The 24383-nt window shown below is 40.6% G+C and overlaps 1 protein-coding gene across 3 annotated transcripts in view; it reads left to right on the top strand.

Annotated features, from left to right (window-relative positions):
• ADCY2 (adenylate cyclase 2) overlaps positions 1–24383 on the top strand; it is a 442181-nt gene that overhangs the window by 320982 nt on the left and 96816 nt on the right. For all 3 annotated transcript variants that reach the window (XM_043887179.1, XM_043887178.1, XM_043887177.1), the window contains exons 13-14: positions 8321–8390; positions 11028–11125. In XM_043887179.1, coding sequence (XP_043743114.1) covers positions 8321–8390; positions 11028–11125 — 168 coding nt within the window. The remainder of the gene's footprint in view (positions 1–8320; positions 8391–11027; positions 11126–24383) is intronic.

The raw sequence follows: 24383 nt of genomic DNA, 5'->3' as shown, positions 1-24383 counted from the left end.
TTCAATGGCCTTCGAACTCTCCATGGCTAAAGTCATGGAGGGCAGTTTTGCAGCTCAGGAAGCAGCCTGCTACTCATTAGATGCTCCATAAAGTTTTGTTGGGTTAAATTGTGGTGAAAACCTGAGTAGATCCAAATGAAGAGCTTTTATGCAGATGTTTTCATCCTTACGGAAACCAATTGAATTTTTATCATGAAAGTTGACTCCTGAGAAGTGTAAATGATTTTTCACCTAGAATTCTGTCCCCAAAATTAAGGTCCACAGCTTTGAAAAAGGCATGCCTCTTCTAGACTGTGACTTTTAAGTGTTCATGGCAAATTATTTACAGGACTTAAGAAAGAATCACATGAGTGCGTGCATGTGTGCATGGGATGTGTGTATGTGTGTTTGTGTACATACACAATAAAGTACAGTTAGTCTCCCACCTTCGTAAGTCCACTTTTGTTTAAGTCCGTCTAAGTTAGCCCAGGTGTTCAACTAACACAGTCAGCTATATAGTACTGTACTGTGATAGGTTTGTAATACTTTTCACACAAATAATACATTAAAAACAAACACAAAAATAAAGAAAGCATTGATTGTTACAGTACAGAACCTTGGAAAGTACAGCAGTGCACTGTAACAACTGGCAGACAGGGGCGGCATCAGGTGAACAGGCAAGAAGATTTACTGACTGCAGGATGGAGAGGAGGTGGGAGATGGGAGAGCTGACGGGTCGTCAGCAATAGGAGATGCAGGGCCGGCCGCAACGTCACTCACGCCTGACACGACTGGACAAGCGAAGGCACATTTGCATCTTTAAAAGTTCACAGCTTGAAGGTTCGTATATAGGGTACTTCCTGTATCTTGGTCAGGCTAGAGTTAAAATTCGGATATGCCAGCCTCCTGAGTGCACCCCTGCCTAGCCCCTTTCGTATGCTCCAAACGGATAAAGCCTTCCACCTGCCGTAGAGCGTGCAGGGCGTGCCAACAATGCCTGGACAGGTGCTTTGCTTTGGCTGGTGCCAGGATCAAAGTGGAAAAACAGCCTAACTCCACCCTGATTGAACCCCAGTACCCCACAACTGAGGAACGGTGACTTCCTGGAATGTACTGGAAGCTAAAACTGATCTCACACAATGTAGATTCATTCAACCGGAGGAAATAGCAGTTACTCCTCTGCAGCCCACTGGAATAAAACACAGCAGAAGAAGGAAGAAATCTTGTTCCCTGACAAAGTTTAGCCAGTTACAATGATAATAATAGTAATCAAAAGCGAATGTATAAAATCAGCCTCAGCGTGTCTTCATGCAACATGCCTACCTTGTTAAACTGCTTTTGTGCCCACCTTTTAGAACCTTCCTACTAAAGGAATCGTTAGAAAGTACGTCATTGGCTTTGCTTTATTTTTGTCAAGGTTGTTCGTGAATTGTCTGTCTCTACTGGGCCATTTTGTATTCAAATACGTGTTTAGTTACCACGTTTGTGGCCCAGTGCAATTCTGTTCTAAAGCCTTGGTTAACATTGGTGTAATGGCTAATGCTGTAATTTTCCCAACATGTTTCAGAAATCAAATGGGCAAAAAAGTCACGCCATACTGGAAGATCAAAAGGGAAATTTTGTAACTGGAAGCTGTTATGCACCTATTTTTTAATTAGCATCACTCCCATTCTGTTTGCCCCTACTCATTAATCTCCCTTGCTCCCTTGTTCTTCCATAAGATGTTCTTCCATCTTACTTGATTCTCCCTTGAGGGTTCAGTAGGGACTCCAGGCTTGATGTACCATTCAGTTGTTCTCTGCTATTGACATAAAATAGTGATTTGTATGCAGATTTCAATGTGTTCATTCCTTGACTCATTTAGCAAGCATTTGTTAAAGGGGGAGCATTGTCCTCACTTGCTTGGCATCAGACATCCCAAGACCCAAATCACAGTGTTACCCGTCAAAGCCCCAAGTGAGGGGAAGAGAGATCTCTGCCCTAATGCCCTACAGTTGTGACAGGTAGAGAGGAGCAGGACACCCCCAGAGGCTGAGTCTCGAGTCTTCTGGAGGAGGTGGCTCCTGGGCTAAATCTTGGAGAAAACTTAGAGAGAGAAAATGGGAAAGCTTCGAGGTGTGACTGCAGGATGCACCTGGGTCAGAGTGCAGTTTTAAACACCGTCAGGACCCAGGGCGCCCCACGGGAATCTCTCAGGGTAAAGAGGCTTGAATGGGAAGCTGGGTGCTCTGAGAAGTCAGCCTGAAACCCTGAGGTTGGTTCTGAGCAGCGACTGTGTGATCACCTCCACTCCGCTGGTGTGTGGAGGGTTTGTTAGATCCTAAAAGTGAATTATGCAGAGCCAAACCAGATATGGCCAGGCCCCATCAGGACAGAGCTCAGAGAAGAGGCTTTTGATTTAGTCTGGGTAGGTGATATTGACTGAGAAAAAATACGCATAACTTGAGAGTGTTAAGTTTTCTTCGAGCAAAATGAGAACTATAGGGGATTCCTAGGTGGTGCTAGTGGTAAAGAATCCACCCACCAACGTAGGAGACATAAGAGACACAGGTTTGATCCCTGGGTCAGAAAGATCCTCTGGAGGAGGAAATGGCTACCCACTCCAGTATTCTTGCTGAAAGAATCCCATGGACAGAGGAGCCTGGTGGGCTACAGTCCATGGGGTCGCAGAGTCGGACATGACTAAGCACTTAGCATGCATGGCCTAGGAGACAGCCTCTTAGTAGCGCTAAGGAACTGCTTCAAAGAAGACAGGCAGGAGGTCAGTATATGTGTGACTTTGGTGAAAGGGGAATACATGCAATCCAACACACGATTTGGCAAAATGTTCTATTAGTCATGAAGAGCAGATGTCCCCATTAGCAATTCTAGTGCTTTTCTAGACGTGAGAAGATGCAAGAAATTGAGAAGATTGAAAAGATTTTCTAATCTTCTCCTGAGAATATCTATCTGAAGGCCTGCTTTGGCAGTTTTCTCAGAGCACAGAGGGCCTCATTCCTGATCTCTGCCCTGAACCTCTTTGAGGGTGTGTTGAAGGTCAGCAACTGCAGTGACCAGTGACCTAATCCTTGTAGCAACAGGTGGCAAGTGACAATTTTTTGTTGGCAGCAAGGTCAGAGGGAAGAAAGCACGCACAGTAGGTCTGCAGCATAGGGTCATAGCGGAAGCTTCTCTGGGAGGTGCACAGTAGGGAGACGAAGCCCTGTGTGGGGGCCACCAGGCCAGCCCCCCACAACAGCATTTGTCTCTTGGAGTAGTGTGCACTCCTGTAAGATTCATCGTAATAAACGGGTGTGCTGTACAGTTAATATTCAGATGGAATATTAGGTTCCATATCAGGTTCTTCCAAATTGGTTTAAAAAAAAACAGTAAGAAAGAGATTATGTGAAAAGTTTAAAGGGGAAAAACAGGGGCCTCTCTGGTACACGAAAGAAGCTGGTGAGTTAATGAAGGACGCAGGAGTCAAGTTGAATTGTGTCTGAATGGAGGAGTGGAGTCCATGCCCGGGTGGATGACTGGCAGACCCCAGGGTTAAGGAAGGATCAGGCATCCACAGTGAGAGAACACTTGTCCAGAACCACTTATTTCAGCTGTGGGTTCATGGACCCACCTTCCCAAATGCCACAGGTTCACCCAGGGCCTTAATGCACAGCTGAGGCCACTGAGGCCTTCAGAATCAACAATGTGAACATAGATAGGTGTGATCCTCGGCTGGTGCTGCTGGACAAAATGCCGTGGGCTGGGAGTTAAACAATAAAAATTTATTTTCTCCCCACTCGGAGGCTGGAAGTGTGAGCTCAGGATGCCAGCATGGTTGGTTTCTGGTGAGAACTCTCCTCGACCTGCACAGGGCAGCCCCCTTACTGTGTGTCCCTGTGGCCTTTCCTCAGGACTGCGCAGAGAAGGAGAGAGAGTGAGCTCTCTGGCCTTATAAGGACACTCATCCTCTCGGGCCCGGGCCCCACCCATAGGACTTCAGTCAGCTCTAATCACTTCCTTAGAAGCCCCATCCCCAGGTACACACACCCTGGGTTAGGCCTTCAACATATGGAGCGGGGGATACAGACATTCAGTCCATCACAGGAGGAAAGAGGTCTTCCCTCTCTAGCATCGGCTTTGCTAATGTGCGTGTGTGCTCAGGCGTGTCCGACTCTTTGTGACCACATGGTCTGTGGCCCGTCAGGCTCCTCTGTCTGTGGGATTCTCCAGGCAAGAACAGTGGACTGCGTTGCCATTTTCTCCTGAAGGGGATCTTCCTGACCCAGGGATCCAACCCTCGGCTCTGTTTCATGCGGGTCCTGCATTGGAAGGCAGATTCTTGACCACTGAGCCAGCTGGGAAGCTGTTCCAAACTAATGCCACATGTGGATGTGGGTGTACTTTGCCCCTGAGCTCAAGTCAAGATCTTCTTTAGAATTTCCTTTCTTGACCTCAGCCTAGCACAAAAACAAGTTAGCATAAATTAATTGAAATTCATTTATTGTGTAGCCCAGGAGTGAATTGACTTCATGCCAGAGACCAGCTGGGTCAGGAACAGTGTCAGGAGACTGAAAACCACACGTTCTCCATTCTGTTGTCTCCCGGTAGTTCCAATTCCCCAAAATATTTGACCTTCTCAGCACACACAACTCTTTCCTACTCCAAATATCCAGATACATTTATAAATTTCTGAATTTCCTAGAAAAATCAGTAACCAGAACAGAGGCCACCTCAGAGAACCCACAGAGGCATGAGGCTCATGAGAAAGGATTTACCCTCCTTAATGATGAGGACAAAAAAGAAAGAATGTGTCCATCAGTTATGGCTTCATGGAGGAAGCCTTTGGCCAAACCCGACCTGCTGGAGAAAAGAAAGGGACAGGCGATAGTTGTGGGTCCCGTATTCTCACCCTAAACTTCTTTGCTGCAGGGGATTCAGTCTTAGGACTAATTGGCACAAGACAATTTTGCCATAAAAGATAAGTAAAAGGAAACCAAAAAAAAAAAAAAAGATAAATAAAAGGAAATAATAGAGGAACACTGAAATGGACATTGTGAAACATTCATTAACATAATTTTTAAAGATTGGACTGTGATAAATAAAAATGCAAAAAAATGCTTAGATGCTCTTAAAATGTGTACAGATATTGGGTTGGCCAAAAAGTTCGTTTGATTTTTCTGTAAGATGTTATGGAAAAACCAGATGAACTTTTTGGCCAACCCAATGCATGGTTATAGTATTTGGGTGTATCTTAGAGAAAGGGATGATGCTTTCTTTCTCAAGGTAGATCACTAAGGACTCAAGATCTAATGTGATACGTACATTCTTTATGATGTAAAAAGAATCTGTTCTAAGTGTCTTCAGAGTCCACTGGGAGCAGAGCAGAGGGATGCTGTTATTTCTCATCAATATGTGTAATATGTATCACTGGTGAGACGTACCCAGACTCTACTGAAATGTCCCATCACACGGCCAGTGCTTATATTTCCCCAAATCATCTATACCAAGTCCTGTGCCAAATACCACAGTTCTGTCTACATCATGTTCACTATCAAACAGCAAAAACAGTGTTCACCACTTTCAGAAATTTATACTCATCAGCAGTCACACAGCCATTCATTTTGGGGGTGGGGAGGATAGGAGCTTGAGTCTTCTTTGCCTCCGACTTCAGTTGCATGATAAGTTTGGCAGAGACAGCACAGAAAACAAGCTGTTGTATCTAAAGAAGTCAAAGAACCAACAATTAATGCTCCTGGAGACTGTTGCGAATTACTAGCCTGCCTTTTATGTATTTGCCTTAGTTTGGTAAACTTCTGGTTTTGATGGATGGGAGACATGACTGCTCACTAAAGGATCTGTTAGGATTGATATGTTATCATCTTCTAGTGGAATGAATCCAAAGCTGTGAATCAGCCATTTTATCTATTGTAGCAAAATGGCCTCATGGCTAATTAGTTGTGCAGTGACACAACTAATGTGCAGCCAGGATTCCAGTGGGCAAATTCCTAGAATCAACAATTGGAATTCAGTCATTTCCCCAAGCTTCCATCCAGGGATCAAGTCTTATGAACTTACGGTAGGTGCTCGGAACAAAAGGAAAGCCAGATCTTATCTTGAGTACGTCCTGTCCACCTGCAAGACAAACAGGTGACCAAAATGTAGAAATATGGGGGCCCCACTAATGAGGAGCTGGTTCTATCTCCACCTTATAAATTTCATTCATATTTTATGTCCAAGCTTATATTATCCAAGAGCATTTTTTAAAATGGATTTTTCATTCTCAGTAAAGAAAAAAAAACTTTTTAATAAGTTCTTGGCATACATTATTCATAGTTTGATACCCATAATGAATACAGAGTTCTAAAAATGAGGACAGTTAAAATCTATCTTAAATTTTATTTTCTGCTCCTTCTGATAGTAACCAACCTTTGATTCCTCCAACTAGCCCCATAAAAGAGAGCAATAACAGATCTCTGCCACTGCTGCAGTCATAAGAAATACTAAAAAGAAAAAAGTTTATTTCCCTGATATGTAAAGCTTATAACCTTGAATCCAAAAGTATTTTTAGAGTTCTCATTTTTAATGGCAGTCATTCTGGAATAGATGACTGACTTCTGGGCCTCGGCTGAAACTTCACTGCTATGGTTTAGTCTCCTGGGAAACTCAAGTTCATGGTGATGCATGAGCTGTGAGCATCTTTGGAACTGTCCAGAGGGCCTGGGCATGTGGATATCCAGGGAGCCCTGGAGATGCTTCTCCTCAAATGGGCTGATCTGGGTTAGCTTGCTTGTTAACTGTCCTGTGAAACCTCAGTGTACATTGAAACCTGACTCTGAAATCAGGACATGGCTGTCCCTGTCATTACAGAATAATGCATGACAGTCACTTGGTCTTTCTTCCTGGATCCTCAAAGACCTTCCCCATTTATCTTTATCTTCTAAATATGTTTCAGACAATCAAAATCCATAGAGACATAACTATGTAGGAATTCATGGGAATTGGTCATTGTTTGCACAGGTATAAAATTTTATATACAAAAAATATAATTTTATCTCCAGAAGAACACATATATACATATATATATACATATATACACACACTCTCTATCTCCCTTCATACAGATATATAGGTATAGATGTAGATATAGCTATATTATTATATGTACTTGTAGACATATACATAAATATGCAGCTATTTATATATATATATACATATATATATATATATACTACATGCACAGATGCATGTCATTCAGGTAATTATTTTATAATTATAAAAGTTTGTATTCTAAAGGAAAATCAGAAAATATAGGTAGAAGTCAAAATTCCCAGTGTTATAACTTAAACTATATGGTCATTTATTTTGTTAGTGTTTATTTCTAGGTATTTTTCGTGATGCATTGATTTCAATTTTTCTTATATTTCTGTACTCATGACTGTAACAATGTGTATCTCTCTGTTTCACTTAGCTCTATTTCATAAAGTATGTGTTTATTTTATTTGCAAAATATGTGACTACACCAGGCATTATATGCTCAGCTCGCTGGATCATACACCAGGGTGGCTGTTTAACCAGGGAGGGATTATACTTGATGTTCTGGTGAAGGGTTTTGTCTTTAAGATCTTTCTCTACCTCAACTGCTTTCTCAAAACAGACTTCTCATAGTAAGTCAATGTGTCAGAATGCTTACTTGCATGTAGCTTTTATTTTTGAACATCTGAGATGTATATATGTATTATGTATGTGTGTGTTTATGTTGGCATCAATATACTATGTTAGTGATCTGACCTGACTGCTTCTTCTGTTAGTATTTTTACCCATTTTTGAAAACGATTCAAGCACAATTTTTTTTTACCTTTCAGAAATGAAAAATATGACAATGAAAGTATTTTTAGTAAGCATGAAAGGAGTAAAGTCTTCTTGCCCAGACCTGGAAGCCACTCTAAATGTTTCTGATGCTCTGTGATGAATTGCTTTCTATAAACTGAGAAAAATAGTGCTTCTCTATGAACCAAACCCTTTTAGGAGATGAAACTAACCACATGATTTCAGTAAAACATTAGCAAATAAACTCATTGATGTACTTGAGTCCTTTTAATGACTTATCTCCCTAATTATTTAAGTTGGATAACTTGATTTTCAATTTGGTATGACAGCTGGTTTGCAATATAAAATTTTCAAAGGAAGGCAGTGTGTGAATAAGAATATTACATTTGCAGATCTTGTTAACAAACCTAGATTCCATATTCCAGTTATTTGGAAATATGAAAAAAGAAGAATGCAAGTCATTTTTTTAAAAAAAGTTCCAGGTGTTTGGTTGGAGGTTTGGTTTTAATGATATGTCTGTCCTTTTTATTTCCAGGCAATGGCTCAAGTCCGAAGACATTCAGAGAATCTCATTGCTTTTCTACAATAAAATATTAGAAAAAGAAGTAAGCTATTTTTTTTCTTCAAAATCAATCATTTTTCCAAAATATTAGCTTTTAAAAACTCCATCATGAAATTATATTCATGTTTTTTAATGTGACATTTAAACTGCCTGTAACCATATCAGATTTCTTTCTAGCTTTTCCTGTGGTTCTTCTGTGCGAGTTTTGTTTTACCACATTTCTGGTTATCAGGTTTCTGTCTTTGGCTCGTCACCTCTCTCAACATTCCTGTTAGTTAATGATATCTGTGAGATGTGGGGTGAAGGGAAGGGAAGGAGTTAATATCTTGCTCTCTTGGGACTTCCCTGGCAGTCCAGTAATTAAGACTCCATGCTTCCAGTGTCGGGGGTGTGGGTTTGGTCCCTGGTGGGGGAACTAACATCCCACATGCCATGCAGTGTGACCAAAAAAACAATATCTTGCTTTCTCAGTGGGACATTTTCTTAGACATAAATGTTTTAAAAGAAAGCAAAACCCCTTCTGACAATACTAATTATTTTAACTTTTTACAAGAATATGAGAAGAATGAACCCCTGGTTGGGAGAGTTAGAAATACCAAACTTTTAACGTTTGGTGCATTTAAATACTTTCACATTATGACTCCTAAAGTAGAGCTGTTTCAGGCACAAACATACAAGCAGACATAATTTGTACAAGTCAAGCTTAAACCAGGATTTGCTAAAATGAATTATTGTTGCAGAAAGGACAACTGTTGTAGGTTCATCTGCCTTTTGTTTCATGTTGATCTAGAAAAAGAGCAAGATAGAGGTCATTTGTACCATTTTGCTTTGTAATTACAGTGTTAGTTTGAACAAAAGCTACTATAATAATGGCAACAGTCACAGCCCAGATATTAAAACTTCATTGAGAAAATCTAGTTCATTGTTTTATGGATATTGAAAGGATATAGCAAATATCAAAATTCCTAATTCCTTCCAAAGCTCATCAAGGTTGGATTTTACAGTGATGCCAAAGCAATCTTTCGTACTAGTTAGTGGTCAAGAAGATCAATTTTCTGCTTCTAAGTCAGGAACTTTGACTACAGACGGTTTAGCAAATTGATGTTTGATACAATTTATTATTGTTATCGAAGAATTTAGAGACTAATGACTACTTATTATTTAAACATTAAATTAGTTCCTTCCTGATAGAAGTCCTTTTCCTTTATTAATACCACAAGGAAATTCCAACTCATGTCTCTACACAGGCCAAGAGAAAGAAGATAAGGGCATAATTGAATACATAAAATATAATCACGTTTCAGCAATTATGTTAGTTTCTTCATCAGCGTTGTAACTTACCCTGACTCTGAAGTCACAAAAGCAACCCAAGGAATATTCTAGTAAACAGAAAGTGATGTTTATTGAAACATGCAGCATGTGCTGACATTCTCACAGGCTGCCTTTGAGACTGACTTTAGACAGTGTTGAGATTCAAGCTCACTTCTTGGCCTCCTGTCCCCGGCCTTCTCTGCAGGCCAGCAGGAGGGTTAAAAGGCTGCAAGACAAAGAAGAGAAGCCAGACAACCCAGAGATCCATTATCTGCACCAAAACCCCAGAGGCTAAACCCCCAAAATACATACCTAACTTCCGATAACTTGGGAAACAGTCTGTGCAGACACCCTAATGCAGCCTGCCAGCAGCATTGTTTCAGGGGGTTTCGGTAGGCTTGCCACAAAAACCTTATTTCCTTAAATTTTATCATAGAACCCCTTTGGGAGGAGCAGTAAGTTTGGAAGCCTGGGTCCGGGAGCCAGTCCCCCTGGGTGGAGATGCTGCTGTGCTTGTGTGTCTTTCTGAGAATGTTCATGGGTCATCCTGGTTCGAAGGTTTTTTCATCCAAAACCAGGCACCGTAATAGTTCCTGCTCAGTCCACTCAAAGCACTGCACGTGCCCGGCGGACCATCACATAGTGAAGGGGACATGTGACGGATCATTGTCGTCATGAGTGCAAGGCTGGCTGGCTTTTCCTGCATAACTCGCCAGGGCAGCCTCAGGCGGGTAGCTGCACTGGTCAGCTTATGATCCTGGATGTTGAGGAAAGCCATGTGGACCAGCCGATTCCGCAGCATGAGGAGAAAGAATCCAACAGCACGGCCCAGACGGGCCAACAAATGTTCACAGAGAGTGGAGCTTGCTGGTCTGGTCTTGTAACTTCACTCACCACCTCTCAATAATATAATAAAAGAGTAAAATGGATAAATAAAACGAGCAAACTGCATTTCCTCCATACTCTTCAAAGTCAAGTACCCCTCTATGAAAAGCCACTTGCTTTCCCCAAGTAGCCGTGGAACTCAGACCCTCCGGGGAACCAGGCTGCCTGCTCGCTCCTGGAACCTTAAGATTGCGCTCTCGTGTCTCTGGCCAGGCACTCTGTCTCCTTGCTGGAGGGGTCCAGTTACCTCTAAATGGGCTTCTGAACGGGTCGACTGGTAAAAACCGTGGTCCGGAGTCCCTCTCACAGCTCGTCTGGAGGGAGGAAGTGCACATTGTCAGGGATGAACAGCTGTTGTCCTTAGCTCGTTTTCTGCCACCGCCTGCAAGCGTGATGCTTGAACCGGGCACAGTTAGGCTGCTGGGGGCTTGTTTCAGCCCTTCTCTCAGAGGGCCGTCATTCCTGATTTCTTTTCTCCCCTCAGTACCGAGCCACCGCGCTGCCGGCCTTCAAGTATTACGTGACTTGTGCTTGCCTCATCTTCTTCTGCATCTTTATCGTGCAGGTTCTGGTCTTACCCAAGTAAGTACATGCGGTTCACCATTGGGATGTTCACTGGGCGTGCCTTTCCCCCGGACTCAGCTATACTAAAGTTATACTATATAGAGGATAACTAGACTCAGTTACACTATATACAAGAGCATGCACATTTCCCAACAGAGCACTTATGTAACAAGGGTGGGGGAAAGGGTAGGGGGAAAGGTGGGGGGCAGGATGGGAGACAGTGTGGGGCTGGGGAGGTTAATTCAGGATCTGTGAGGCTGAGGGCCCCTGTGTCTTAGTTATAGTAATTTTGACTTTTCAAAGTGGCCCTGTAGATCCACCTTACAGGGATTTTTTTTTAAATAAATAGAATCATTTCACTTTTTTTCCATATTATTCTGATACCCATGTCTAAGAAATGTAACCCAATACCTTTACCCAGAAAGAGCAGAATCACTAGATATTGTTTCTAATAAACAAACGTTATTGTGTACTGAAGACAGAGCCTGCCCTGGGCTCAGTTTGGCCAGCGTCCATTCTGATTCCATGTTCTGCTCCCTGAAGCCCATCAGCTCCGCCATCTCTGACTGTTATGAGTCACCGTCCAGCAGTCTCCCAGGAGATCCCTGGGTATAGGTGGGAGAACTGAGTGACCAGAGCTCCCACTTCACCGCCTCCTGGTAAAAATCAAATCACTCTAGGATTCTTCCATAGACTTTGCTCTTGAATCTTGTGAAAGTGTTAATCGCTCAGTGGTGTCCAACTCTTTGTGACCTCATGGAATTTAGCCCGCCAGATTCCTCTGTCCATGGGATTCTCCAGGCAAGAATGCTGGAGTGGGTAGCCATTCCCTTCTCCAGGGGATCTTACCCACCCAGGGATGGAACCCAGATCTCCTGCACTGCAGGCAGATTCTTTACCATCTGAGCTACAAGGAAATCTTAATGAGTGCAGTAATACAGTGCTTCGTAATAGGTCAACTGACCTGTTCTTTCTCATCATGAAATCTAAAGGAAAGGAAAACTCTATCTATCTTTAATAACTGGGGATTAGAAATAAATTTAAGAAAAAATTCTTTCCTATCATCATTGCCTCTTTTGTAAAGGCTACAGTTATCATTTTCGGTCCACTTGGAGTGAGTTGACTGATTGCGTTTCACTTCAGCGGTGCAGCCAGCATTTGTGGGCAACTTGAATTGCTGCAGCAGGGTGACAGTTTGTCTCACAAACATGCTGAGCAAACTAGAAAGAAATGGTCTTCCTTTCCCTCCATACCCCATGGGATGCTTTTCCGGGCACAGAGCCAATACAAGGCAAAACATCACTTCAATGTGTACAATCCCAAAGCTACCTGCCCCCTTTTAGAAGTGGTGAACCTGGTCATCCCCTTCCCCCGATCAATGAGCGTTGAATGAATTTGTTCAGTGAATTCTTCCTTTAGACTTACACAATCGTCAGCGGAATCTGCCAAGGTCAACCTGTCAGTTTTCCACTGGAAATAAAAGATGCTAACAAAGTAAGCTCTGCACAGACAAGGCTTATTGAGCAGCAGGACGGCAGGGCATGCAAACAGGGATGCGGCTGAAACAAGTTTATCGCCAAGGGGACAGGCCCTTATTTCTAAAGCAGAGGGATTCATTTGCTGCATCTTCCTATTGGATGAGTGTTTTTATATCTTCTACATCACAATTAAGACAACGTTTATCCCTGATTGCTGGGAGGGGAGAAAGTGACTAAGGCGTTACAAAAGACGATGCCAAAACAAAGACGAAAAGACTTCCGGGAACCAGGGAAAACATTTCGTGGAATTACCCCTAAAAAAAAGAAAAAAACAAGTTGGTGTCTTTTCTGTCTTTGCTTTTATTTATTTAAGTTTTTGTCTCTTTTCTGTTGCATTGTTTTATGAGAACCCATCAAAGTTCATTCCCTTGAGCATCATTACAAATTACTGGGTTTCTCTTGAGCAACAAGTTGGATTGTGAGCATGAAAATTGTGAAATAGGTACGGGTTACAGTTCCCTTTTTGTGTTGGCAGTTAGAAAGCTCAGAGTGAGGTCTTTGGATACCGCTCACAGGGAAACTTTACACCTACACTTTCAATACTGGCCTCCTAGTATATTATGTCTTTTTCCTTCATTTGTCTTTCATGTTAATATCCTAATTTTTCTTTTTTTTTCTTTTTAAAAATCCTTGCTGTGAAATACTACAAAGATACAGAAAAATACAGAACATAATATAATAGAAATGCATTTGCACACAATCCGTATATCAGAAATGTTGAGCCTGCATCATATTGACTATACGTATGTTTCTGTGCTCCTGGGGACTGTATTCATTGGGTTTGCTTCCTGCAAACAGTATCTGTTGTTACTGTGTTTTTGTTTTTTTAATGTATTCATTCAGTCTGATGTCTTTTGTATATTAATGTGAGTTTATTCCATTTGTATTTGATTCTTTTATTGATGCCTGTGGACTCACTCCTACTCTCTTATTTTATGTTTTGTTTACTCTGCTTTTCTTTGGTTTCCTCCACTCCCCACATCCCCCATCTTCTTAACCACTAAAGGATTGATCAAGTTTGCTCTATTCTTATTTTTCCTTTACTGGTTGGGAAATACATATATATATATGGAGAGAGAGAGGAGCAAGAAGGGGGATCCTACGTATTTTTCTTTCTATAATTGCCATTGAAATTTTAACACTTCGTAATTTAATAAATTATAAAGTTGATCATTATGTCTCTTCCATGTAATTATTTCTTAGAATTTTAGTTCCAGATGGTAACTGTAGTCAATATTTATTTAGACTTCCCTGCCTTCTTTATCATTTTATTTGTTCATCAGTGCTTTGTAAAAATTATTTCTTCCTTCAAGTTTGTTTTCCTTCTTGTTGATGTGTAACATTTATTAGTTCTTTTATTTAATATCTGTGAGTAGTGGCAGCTCCTATTTTTGTCTCTATTAAAATGTCTTTATCTGCTTTATTTTAATTTCCTCTTGAACAATAGTGTGAGTATAAAATTCTTATTTTCCCTTAGTATTTTGATATTATTGCATTGAATTTCAGCTTCTATTGTTGCTAAGGAATGTCTTCTGTCAACCCCATTGCATTCTTTTATAGGTAATGGGTCTTTCCTCTTTGTATGCTTTTCAGGTTTGTTTTTTGGAGGATGGGGAGGGAGGCTTGGTTTTCACTATATTGTTTCTAGATATGCATGGGTTCTTAATGCCCTAAGTGACCAGATGTGATCTTTTTTTTCCACCTGAGGATTCATGTCTTTGCTTAGTTCTTACCAATCCTCAGCCTGTATTACTTCGCATATGGCTTCTCCTCCTTTGTTTGTTCTTTCCTCCTGAAACTTTTTAATTGTTTGTTGCACTGTTCATTCTGTGCTCCCGGTGCTGCAATTTTCCCTCAAAGTTCCCACCTCTTTACTTCTTTGTGATGCATTCTGGTGAATATTTCATCCACAATGAGTTTATAATCTCAGTGATCATGTTTTCATATTTAAGAAGTCTACTTTTTTTTTCATTTATTTTTATTAGTTGGAGGCTAATTACTTTACAATACTGTAGTAGGTTTTTTCATACATTGACATGAATTAGCCATAGATTTACATGTGTTCCCCATCCCCATCCCCCCTCCCACCTCCCTGTCTACCCGATCCCTCTGGGTCTTCCCAGTAAGAGGTCTACTTTTTATCTGTTGTTTTTCAGTCACTAAGTTGTGTCTGACTCTTTGTGATCCCCATGGACTGCAGCACTCCAGGCTCCCCTGTTCTTCACTGTCTCCCAGAGTTTATTCAGACTCATGTCCATTGAGTCAGTGATGCTGTCCAACCATCTCATCCTCTGTCACCCCATTTTCCTCCTGCCCTTCCTAATATCTCAAATGGTAAAGAGTCTGCCTGCAATGCAGGAGACCTGGGTTTAATCCCTGGGTCAGAAAGATCCCATCCCTGCCCCATCCCTGGAGCAGGGAATGGCAACCCACTCCAGTATTCTTGCCTGGAGAATCCCATGGACAGAGGAGCCTGGCGGGCTACAGGCCATGGGACCACAAAGAGTCAGACATGACTGAGCGACATTTTATCTGAGATTTTCTTATAATTCTCTATTTTGCCTATGCATATATTTTCTCCTCTTATTTAAAACATATTGTATGAAATTACCACATGTTTCCTTCTGGTATTTATGCTTCACAGATGCAGGAATTCTGTTATTGCTGTGGTCCCTCTCATGGCCGTGTGTCTTCTTGGGTCATCTATAATTTTAGCTGTGAGTTCATCAAAGCAAGGGTTTGGGTCCAGGGTAGTCTCATGTTTTCTGAGTTGTGAAGGCATCACTGTGATAGGTTTTCATTGTATCTCTGCCAGGTACGTCTGGGGTTCACCAGTTCCAAGCCACAGTATTTTTTGGAAATCCTTAGGTCTAGGTTCCTTCACTAAATAGGTCATGTGAATTTGATTAGCCCTTTAACGTGGATCACAATTGGGGATCTCAAGTTTTCCAAGGTTACTCTTTTTCCATTTGGGACCCTACGTAGTCAGTGTCCCTGAAAATTAGTTGGATATAGTTTTTATGTTTCCCGTTTCCTGATAGGATAGCACTTTATGCTTCTGACTTGATTCAAGAGCTCAGTACTAATTTTCCATTAAGAAAATCCTGTAAGCATCACCAACCTTGCATTGACATTAAATCTCACACTTACTTCATGGCACGTGTCTGCCCCTGGTTCCTCCCAAGCCATTTAGCATCAACACCTCTCAACATCAGCTTTCAATTCCCTCTGTGTATCTAGGGTATTCTCGTCTTTGCTCTGGGTGTATCTATTTAAAAGTAATACGTCTGTTATACTTTATGAAGTATGTGTATTGAGATAATACGCTTTTCACTTTTTCTGACATGCCCTCACTTGTTTTCAAATACACTGGATTATAGTTTCATTTTATTTTGTCTGTTCTCCTTTTTGTAAACTGCCTGTTTTTTTTAAAAACAGGAGAGATATGTTGAAATGAGTGAGTAAACGAATAAAGTACTGAGTGAATGAATAACTGGTAACAGGGAGATGTGATCTTGAAAGGACTGGTAAAGGGAAGTGTTTTCATGAAAGAGGGCCTTCCATCATCCCTTTTGGACCCATAATTTTTCAATCTGGCTCTTGGGATTTAAGCAGGTATAATTAAATTATTAGCTGGCTCCTCCTTTTGGAGTTGTTCTCTCATTTCTGTCTGCCTTGTAGTATAACTTTATCAGAAATGTGGTGTGCATGTGTGCTAAGCCGCTTCAGTCATGTCTGAGTCTTTGTGACCTCATGAACTGTAGCCTACCAGGCTCCTCTGTCCATAGGATTCTCCAGGCATATACTGGAGTGTGTGGCCATGCTCTCCTCCAGGGGGTCTTCCTGACCCAGAGATCAAACCTGCATCTCTCACATCTCCCGTATTGGCAAGCAGATTCTTTACTACTAGCACCACCTGGAAAGCCCATCAGAAATGTAAGCTACCTTAAAAGATCAGAAATGATTGAGCAGGAATTTTTGCCTTTTTTAGTAGTTTCATTCATATTGTCTGTAAACTAAATAGATTATGTTAAATCAGTCATAGCAGTTATTAAAATAAGAATGATTTTTTTTGTAATAATGTTCAGTGAAATATGATGTGTTTCATTAACCCAAGCAAAATCAAGAATAATGACATTTTCCTTAAGGAAAATTAATAGTGAATTACAATCTTAACATCTTAGAACTATTATTTCTACTGAGATTCTTTAATATGCATTCTATTACTCATGTCAGTAATTAATGCTCTTTAATGATTTAATAATGATTTCAAAAGAGTCATTTTTATTTTGCTTTTATCTTCAAAAAGGAAACAAATAGGAAAGAGTTTAATTTTTCTAAAAACAAGTGATGGATAATGACTATTTTGGAGGCAGTTTTGCTTTGGGAGGCAAGCAGAGTTGTGGGCCCCCAAACCATGTTCAGTCCCTCAGTCATGTCTGACTCTGCAACCCCACAGACTGTAGCCCATGAGGCTCCTCTGTCCATGGGATTATCCAGGCAAGAATACTGGAGTGGCTTGCCATTTCCTTCTCCAAGGGGTCTTCCTGACCCAGAGATCAAACCTGCATCTCCCATGTCTCCTGCATTGCAGGTAGATTCTTTACCCATTAAGCCATCGGTCATACTAGATATCATGAAAGTGAGTTGCTTCTTGCATTATCTTAATGCGGTGGATATTAATCTTGTGGGGGGCAGGAGTGGGAAAGGAAAGGAAAAGAGAGAACAGAAAGAAAGAAAGGAAAGCAAACAGAAAATGAAGCAAGATCATTCTCACTGTGCAAGATAAATGAACCATGTAGCTTTTACTGAACTGAACAATATTTTACTCTGAATTCAAGTCCTCTGAACGTATAGACATGCCTCATAGTTGTTAGATTGAATGGAAGTTAATGGTTTAGTATGCTCACTTGCTCAATCATGTCCGACTCTTTGCCACCCCATGGAATTTACCAAGCAAGAATACTGGAGTAGGTTGTCATTTCTTTCTCCAAATGGTTTCGTTCCCTCCCCATAATCTAAGACCAGAAGTTTCTTGGATTCCCTAGGGACCTTGGGTCCCTCCAGCACACACTCTGCTTTCCATAGACTTTGGTCCTCATCTTCACTGTCTAAGATGGCAGTATCCTGTGCGGAGCATAGGATGGAGGAACAGACCCAGAAGCAGCGTGAAAAAGGCATTTAAAACTGTCATCTCTGAAGATACCTCCCAGGAGGTATGAGGATACATCATGACACTTTGGTCTATAACCCAAGACAGATCTTAGTCACCTAGGTGAACCTAGCTGCAAGGGAAGCTGGAAAATGTCACCTTTAGTAAATGTAACAGGACACCCATCTGAAAATTCTATTATCAAGAAAAAGTGCATTTTGTGAGAATCAGTGCTCACTCCAGGAGTGTGTGGCTGCCTGTATGTCACTGATATAGTAAGATTTGAGGGACAGTGACGATAAAAAGGAGGCTGAGTGTGTCTTTACTCAACATAACCGGCCATTACACTTTTACTTTGTGTCTGAGCTATACTCTGAGCATTTTTATCAAAAAGAGAAATTCTTAGGAGATACTTTATACTTTGTATCTGGGCTATATTCTGAGCATTTGTAATAAAAATAGAAATTCATGAGAAATTCATGCATGCATTCAGTCCATCATTTATGGAATCACCCAACAGTTCTGTATCAAGCTACCTTATACCAGACTTGGTTATAGAGATGCTGGGGAAGTAACAGTGACCCCCAAAATCCTTTCCCTCATACAGCTTGAAATCTATGAAGAGGCACAGCAATAACGTAATAAACAAATATTAATAATTCAGTGGTGATAAGCTTTCAGAAAAATTAAGACAGGATCCTGTAGAGTGAGGGAAGGTGGTGTTTCAGATGAGGGCTCTCAGGGAAGGCATCATGGAATGAGTGATGTGGAAGAGAAGTCTGAATGAATTGAAATGGTAAGCGTGAATATCTGGCAGGAGAACATTCTAGATGATGGAGGTCACACATGTGTTCAGGGACCAACACAGAGGCAGGGGTTGGGAGCAGAGTGATCCAGGGAGAGTGTGGAAATGGCATCATAGGAGTAGTGAGACCAGTAGGTCGTGTTACCCCCACAGGGCTGACTGAATGCTGGAGAACTTTGGACTGAATGCTGAGTGTAAGAGGAAGCCCTGGGAGGTTATCAGCTGAGGACAGGCACTAGTTGTGCTTGAAGTATTGTTCTTGATGCTCTGGAAGGGGGTGGGTGAAAATAGGAAGACCATATAAGGAGATAGTTTGTACCCGAGCAGCCACGGAGATGTAAAAAGTGGTCCAATTCTGGGACATGTTACAAAGAGTGATGAGGGAAGTCTTGCTATTGGATGGGAGATGAAGACTAAGAGAAACCTCAGTTCTATAGGGTCTTGTTTGTTTGTTGTTGTTGTTGGCCTGGACAACAAGGAAAAATTGGACAGCCGTTTACAGAGTGGGAGACTCCTGGGGAAGGAACAAGTCAGAGAGAAACGTAGGATGAAGGGCTCGGTTCAGAGCATCAAAGACGTGTGTGTGCGTGTTAATATTAGCATCCAGGAGATGGGGCTTCATGGAGGGAGGGAGGGTGTGTGAGAGCCCGTGGTTCGTGAATGGAGTCAGGATGGACAGAGTCATAATTTGGAAAGATCAACACATAGGTAATATTTATAAACCTGGGAGGAGATGAGCTCTACTAAGGAGTGTACAAAGAGAAAACCATGGGACCTTCAGAAAATTCAAGTCTTGGCCCTTGTTGTTGGCATGGAGTGGAAACGCTTTACTCTGCCAAGTATAACTCCTTCTCCCTGTCCATCATCACAAGACCTTCAAGTGGCCAGAACATGTCAATTCCGTAAGTCCTATTATTGGGGAGAGGCTGTAATAATCTATAATGGTGATGAATATTTAAATACACTGTCTCCTTTTTCACCTTTCAATTCTTTTCTTTTTTTAGCAAATTCTTTTTTATTTTGAGATTCTATCACCTATCACTTAAAGAGAGAGGGGGAGATTTTTATTATTTCATGCTAACATACAAGTTTTTTTTTTCCCCTCTCTATTCTTATTGTCCTAACTAAATACCATGTAACATGTGAACAGATCATTGATAAGAGAGTCTACATCAGTCCTGGGGGGAGCAAGCTAGATATCTACTGTCAGCAAGCATGCTTCCTCTCTCTGTCAAGACCCCCTGTAAGCAATAAACTAGCCCCCTGTAAGCAGTAAAATAAACTGAAGGAAAAAAGCGAAAGGAGAAAGGACCTTGTCTCAAATAGCCTTTTCCATATGTTGTAACAATGCACTGAATTAAAGTGCCTAAGTCAAAAATGACCACTAAAAAGTGTAATTTTTCTTGCCTCCTGATAGCAGAGAGTCGAGTTTGCTTTTCAGTGAGTATATAGATCAATTATGCCTGTAAGTTAAAAAAAAAAGAAAAAAAGAAAAGGCTTTGCAACCAGAATGTTAATTAAAATTGATTGCATTACACAAACAACTCGGTATGCTTAATGAGCCTGAACATGCTTTTGATAGAACAGGCAGGATAAATGGTTATAATTAAGGACTTTTGACCAACCATGACTTTGATCATGGTAATTCTTGTTCGCTGGGATGAGGGTTACATCCAGCCCAACAACAGTGCCAATGTGCCGTGGACTGGAGCAGTAGACAGCCCCCCCAGGGAAGCAAGCCACAGGGCTCTGGATCTCAGGTTGTGATGTCATGTTCTCAGACAAGATCATGTCAGCTGCACACAGAGACAGTTGTACTTCTTCCTGTCCAATCTAGTGCTTCTTATTTCATTTTCCTGCCTAATTTCCCGGGCTAGAAGCTCCAGTACAGTGTTCCATAGATGAAGCCTTGGCACACATATATTCTTGTTCATGATCTTGGAAGGAAAACGTCTAGTCCTTCATCATTAAGTATGATGTTATCTGCGTGTTTTTCATAGATGCCTTTTATCAGGAGAAAGAAAATCCCTTTCATCATGGTCTGTTGAGTATTTTTACAACGAAAGGGTGTTGGACTTCGTCATGTTGATCTATTGAGATAATCATTTGAGGCTTTTTTCCCCTTATTCTATTAATATAGTGTATCACATTAATTGATTTTCAGGTATTAAACCAGCCTTGCCTTTCTCAGATAAATCCTATTTGGTCATGGTATATGTAATCCTCTTCATGTGTGACTAGATTTGGTTTGCTAATATTTTGTCAAGGACTTTTGAATCTAAATTCACAAGAGATACTGGTCTCTAGTTTTTTTTTTCTTGTGCCATCCTCATCTGGTATTGGTATAGGGTGATAGTGGCTTCATAGAAGCACTTAGTAACTGTCCCATCCCCTTTATCTTCTAGAGGAGTTTGTGGAAAAAGTAGTATAAATTCTTCTTTAAGAGTTTTTTAAAACTCAGCAATGAAGCCATCTGGGCATGAGCTTTTCTTTGTGAGTAGTTTTTATTTTTGTTTTGTTTTTAAATTGCTAATTCAATTGCTCATTTATAGATTTATTCAGATTTTTCATTTCTTATGAAGTCATGTTTGGTAGTTTGTCTCCAATCATACTTTTAAGCCTATTCATTCCTGCTTTACTGGGCACTTGTCATTAATTTCAGCAGGACACAAACAGTTTGTGGTGTCAGGGCCAGTTTTTTCCCTTAACAACCTCATATCTTCCTTTAATGGATTCTTACTGTTGAGAAAAAAGCAAACTAGATACATCCAGAAAAAAATATCACCAGATGCTCTTCACCATGTCCCGTGGATTATTGTGAGATGTGAGAGTCACATTTTAGGACACTTGTTGTTTTTTCAGGCTCTAATGTAGCTGTTTGACATGACTCCAGAATGCCCAGGATCTCTATCAAACATGTTATGGTGGAATAATTATTCCTAAAAACAGACACATTTTAGAAAACAGGAGTCCATGGAACTTAACTCTAGTACAAGAATCTTTTATTTAAATTATGATTCATAAAATTAATTATGTGATTTTAAAGTAGATCAACCCATGATAATTTTTGTTAAATCTGTTATGATTTTTGTAATTAAAGGCCAATGTAATCAGTCATCCATTCATAAGGAAATTGATATATGGCATATCCTATGGAATATGTAGGTATTTTATGCATAGTTCTAATAAAAACTGAATGGTTTGCTCTTTCTTCAAAGGAAGAGGGAAGACAGTTGGAGAAGCAACTGATTGTAACCATTCTTAGGTTTCAATCTGATCACTAATGCTATCATACTACCTAGAAAAAAAAACTTTAGTTATTGGATTAGAGTTCTATAGAGAAAACATAAATGGCCTCAGGAATTTCATCAAGGGAATTTAATACAATGAAGTGTTTACAGATGAGGGCAAAGCTGAGAAGTCAAACAGGGGATGGCAAAGAAGCCAAGAGGTGAGCAAAGCAGCAAACTGTACCAGCCTAGGTGGGAGGGACACAGGATGGATGCAGTCTCACCAGAAACGTAGGATCCAAGCACCATAGCCACCAGGATGCTTCCCTGACAGGGGTGTGGACCACGTAGACAGCAGTAGATGCAGCCCACTCAGAGAATGACTGTTAAATAGAGAAGAAGCAGAAATACCCAGGCTTCCTTCTGCTCCCCTCCCAGTCTTTCCCCACCACTTCCCACTGGCCAAACCTTGTTAGAACCAGTTGGCAAAGAATCTGGAAAACGGAGTTTGTAGGAGATGGGATGGAAAAGTGTTTGAAAACAAACAGGAAATTATCAGCACATTTAGTGACAAATATTCACAAATTTGTTGAAATACATCTGTAAACAGCAAGAAGGATAAATATAAATAACACCACATGTGGTATATCATACTCAAACGGCTGAAACCAAAGAAAAAAGAAAGAAAGGAAAAAAAAAAAAAACTTAAATGCAGTCCAAGGTAAAAAAGACATTGTGAATGTGAGGGATCAGTAATGGAAATGTTGACTGACTTCTCATCAGAACCACTGATATAAACATATTCAATCTGGGACTAACTATTCAATAAAAATATTCCTTTTTTAAAAATGAGATGAAAGCCATTTTGCAAGTGAAAGAAAGCTGGAGGAATTCATCACCAGCAAACCTATATGGGGGCTCGGGATGGGGAATACATGTAAATCCATGGTTGATTCATGTCAATGTATGACAAAAACCACTAAAATATTGTAAAGTAATTAGCCTCCAACTGATAAAAATAAATGGAAAAAAAATGCTAATGGAAGTTCTTCAAGCTGAACTGAAATGATACCAGAGGCAAATTTGAATCTACAGGAAGGAATGAAGAGAAGAACGTGCTCTTAATATGTGAGCATATAAGACCATATGTTTATATGGTATTAATTTTTCTAAGATAACTGATCATTTAATGCAAAAAATAATAGCTACACTAAGTATTCTGATGCAGAGAAGAGTGGGATTACATTGTTGTCAGTTCAGTTCAGTTCAGTTCAATTGCTCAGTCATGTCTGACTCTTTGTGACCCCATGGACTGTAGCACCCCAGGCTTCCCTGTCCATCATCAACTCCTGGAGCTTGCTCAAACTTAAGTCCGTCGAGTCGGTGATGCCATCCAACCATCTCATCCTGTCATCCCCTTCTCCTCCTGCCTTCAGTCTTGTGCAGCATCAGGGTCTTATCCAGTGAGTTAGTTCTTCACATCAGGTGGCCAAAGTATTGGAGCTTCAGCTTCAGTTTCAGTCCTTCCAATCAATATCCAGGATTGATTTTCTTTAGGATTGACTGGTATGATCTCCTTGCAGTCCAAGGGACTCTCAAGAGTCTTCTCGAACACCATAGTTCAAAAGCATCAATTCTTCGGTGCTCAGCTTTCTTTTTATATTGTTGTCAGGACCTTATATATTTTTGAAGGGATACAATATTAATGTTAAATAGCTTCTGATACATTAATCATGTATATTTTATATCTTGAGCCATCAGTAAAAAATACACAAACAGGTATAGCTAACAAATCAATAGAAAGAAATTAAAATCCTGTGAAAATATTAATGAAAAACAGCAATAAGGGAGAAACAGAACCAAAAAGACATGAGACAGACAGAAAACAAATAGTAAAATGGGATGCTTATAATGAAGAATTGCATCTAATGTCATGGACCACACTATTCGAACAGAGCAGAAGGACAACAGACAAAAGATGGTCATATGATAGATTTATTATAAAGAACATTACAGCATACTAACACATATATATGGAATTTAGAAATATGGTAATGATAACCCTATATGCAAAACAGAAAAAGAGACACAGAAGTACAGAACAGACTTTTGAACTCTGTGGGAGAAGGTGAGGGTGGGATGTTTCAAAAGAACAGCATGTATATTATCTATGGTGAAACAGATCACCAGCCCCGGTGGGATGCATGAGACAGGTGCTTGGGCCTGGTGCACTGGGAAGACCCAGAGGAGTCGGGTGGAGAGGGAGGTGGGAGGGGGGATCGGGATGGGGAATAAGTGTAACTCCATGGCTGATTCATGACAATGTATGACAAAACCCACTGAAATGTTGTGAAGTAATTAGCCTCCAACTAATAAAAAAATAAATAAATAAATAAATAAATAAAAAATAAATGTACAAGGACTAAACACTCCAAATAAAAGCATGATGAAGCCATATCCTGCCTACAAGAGATGCTCTTTAAGCAGAGAAGGAAGTTAGATTGGAATTAAAAGGGTGGAAAATAGAGATCATGTAAACAGTAAGTATAAG

This window comes from Cervus elaphus, chromosome 25 (genome assembly GCF_910594005.1).
Source record: "Cervus elaphus chromosome 25, mCerEla1.1, whole genome shotgun sequence".
Classification (NCBI taxonomy): Eukaryota; Metazoa; Chordata; class Mammalia; order Artiodactyla; family Cervidae; genus Cervus; species Cervus elaphus.
The sequence above is the reverse complement of the archived record's forward strand: the minus strand, read 5'-3'. Positions and strand labels throughout refer to the sequence as shown.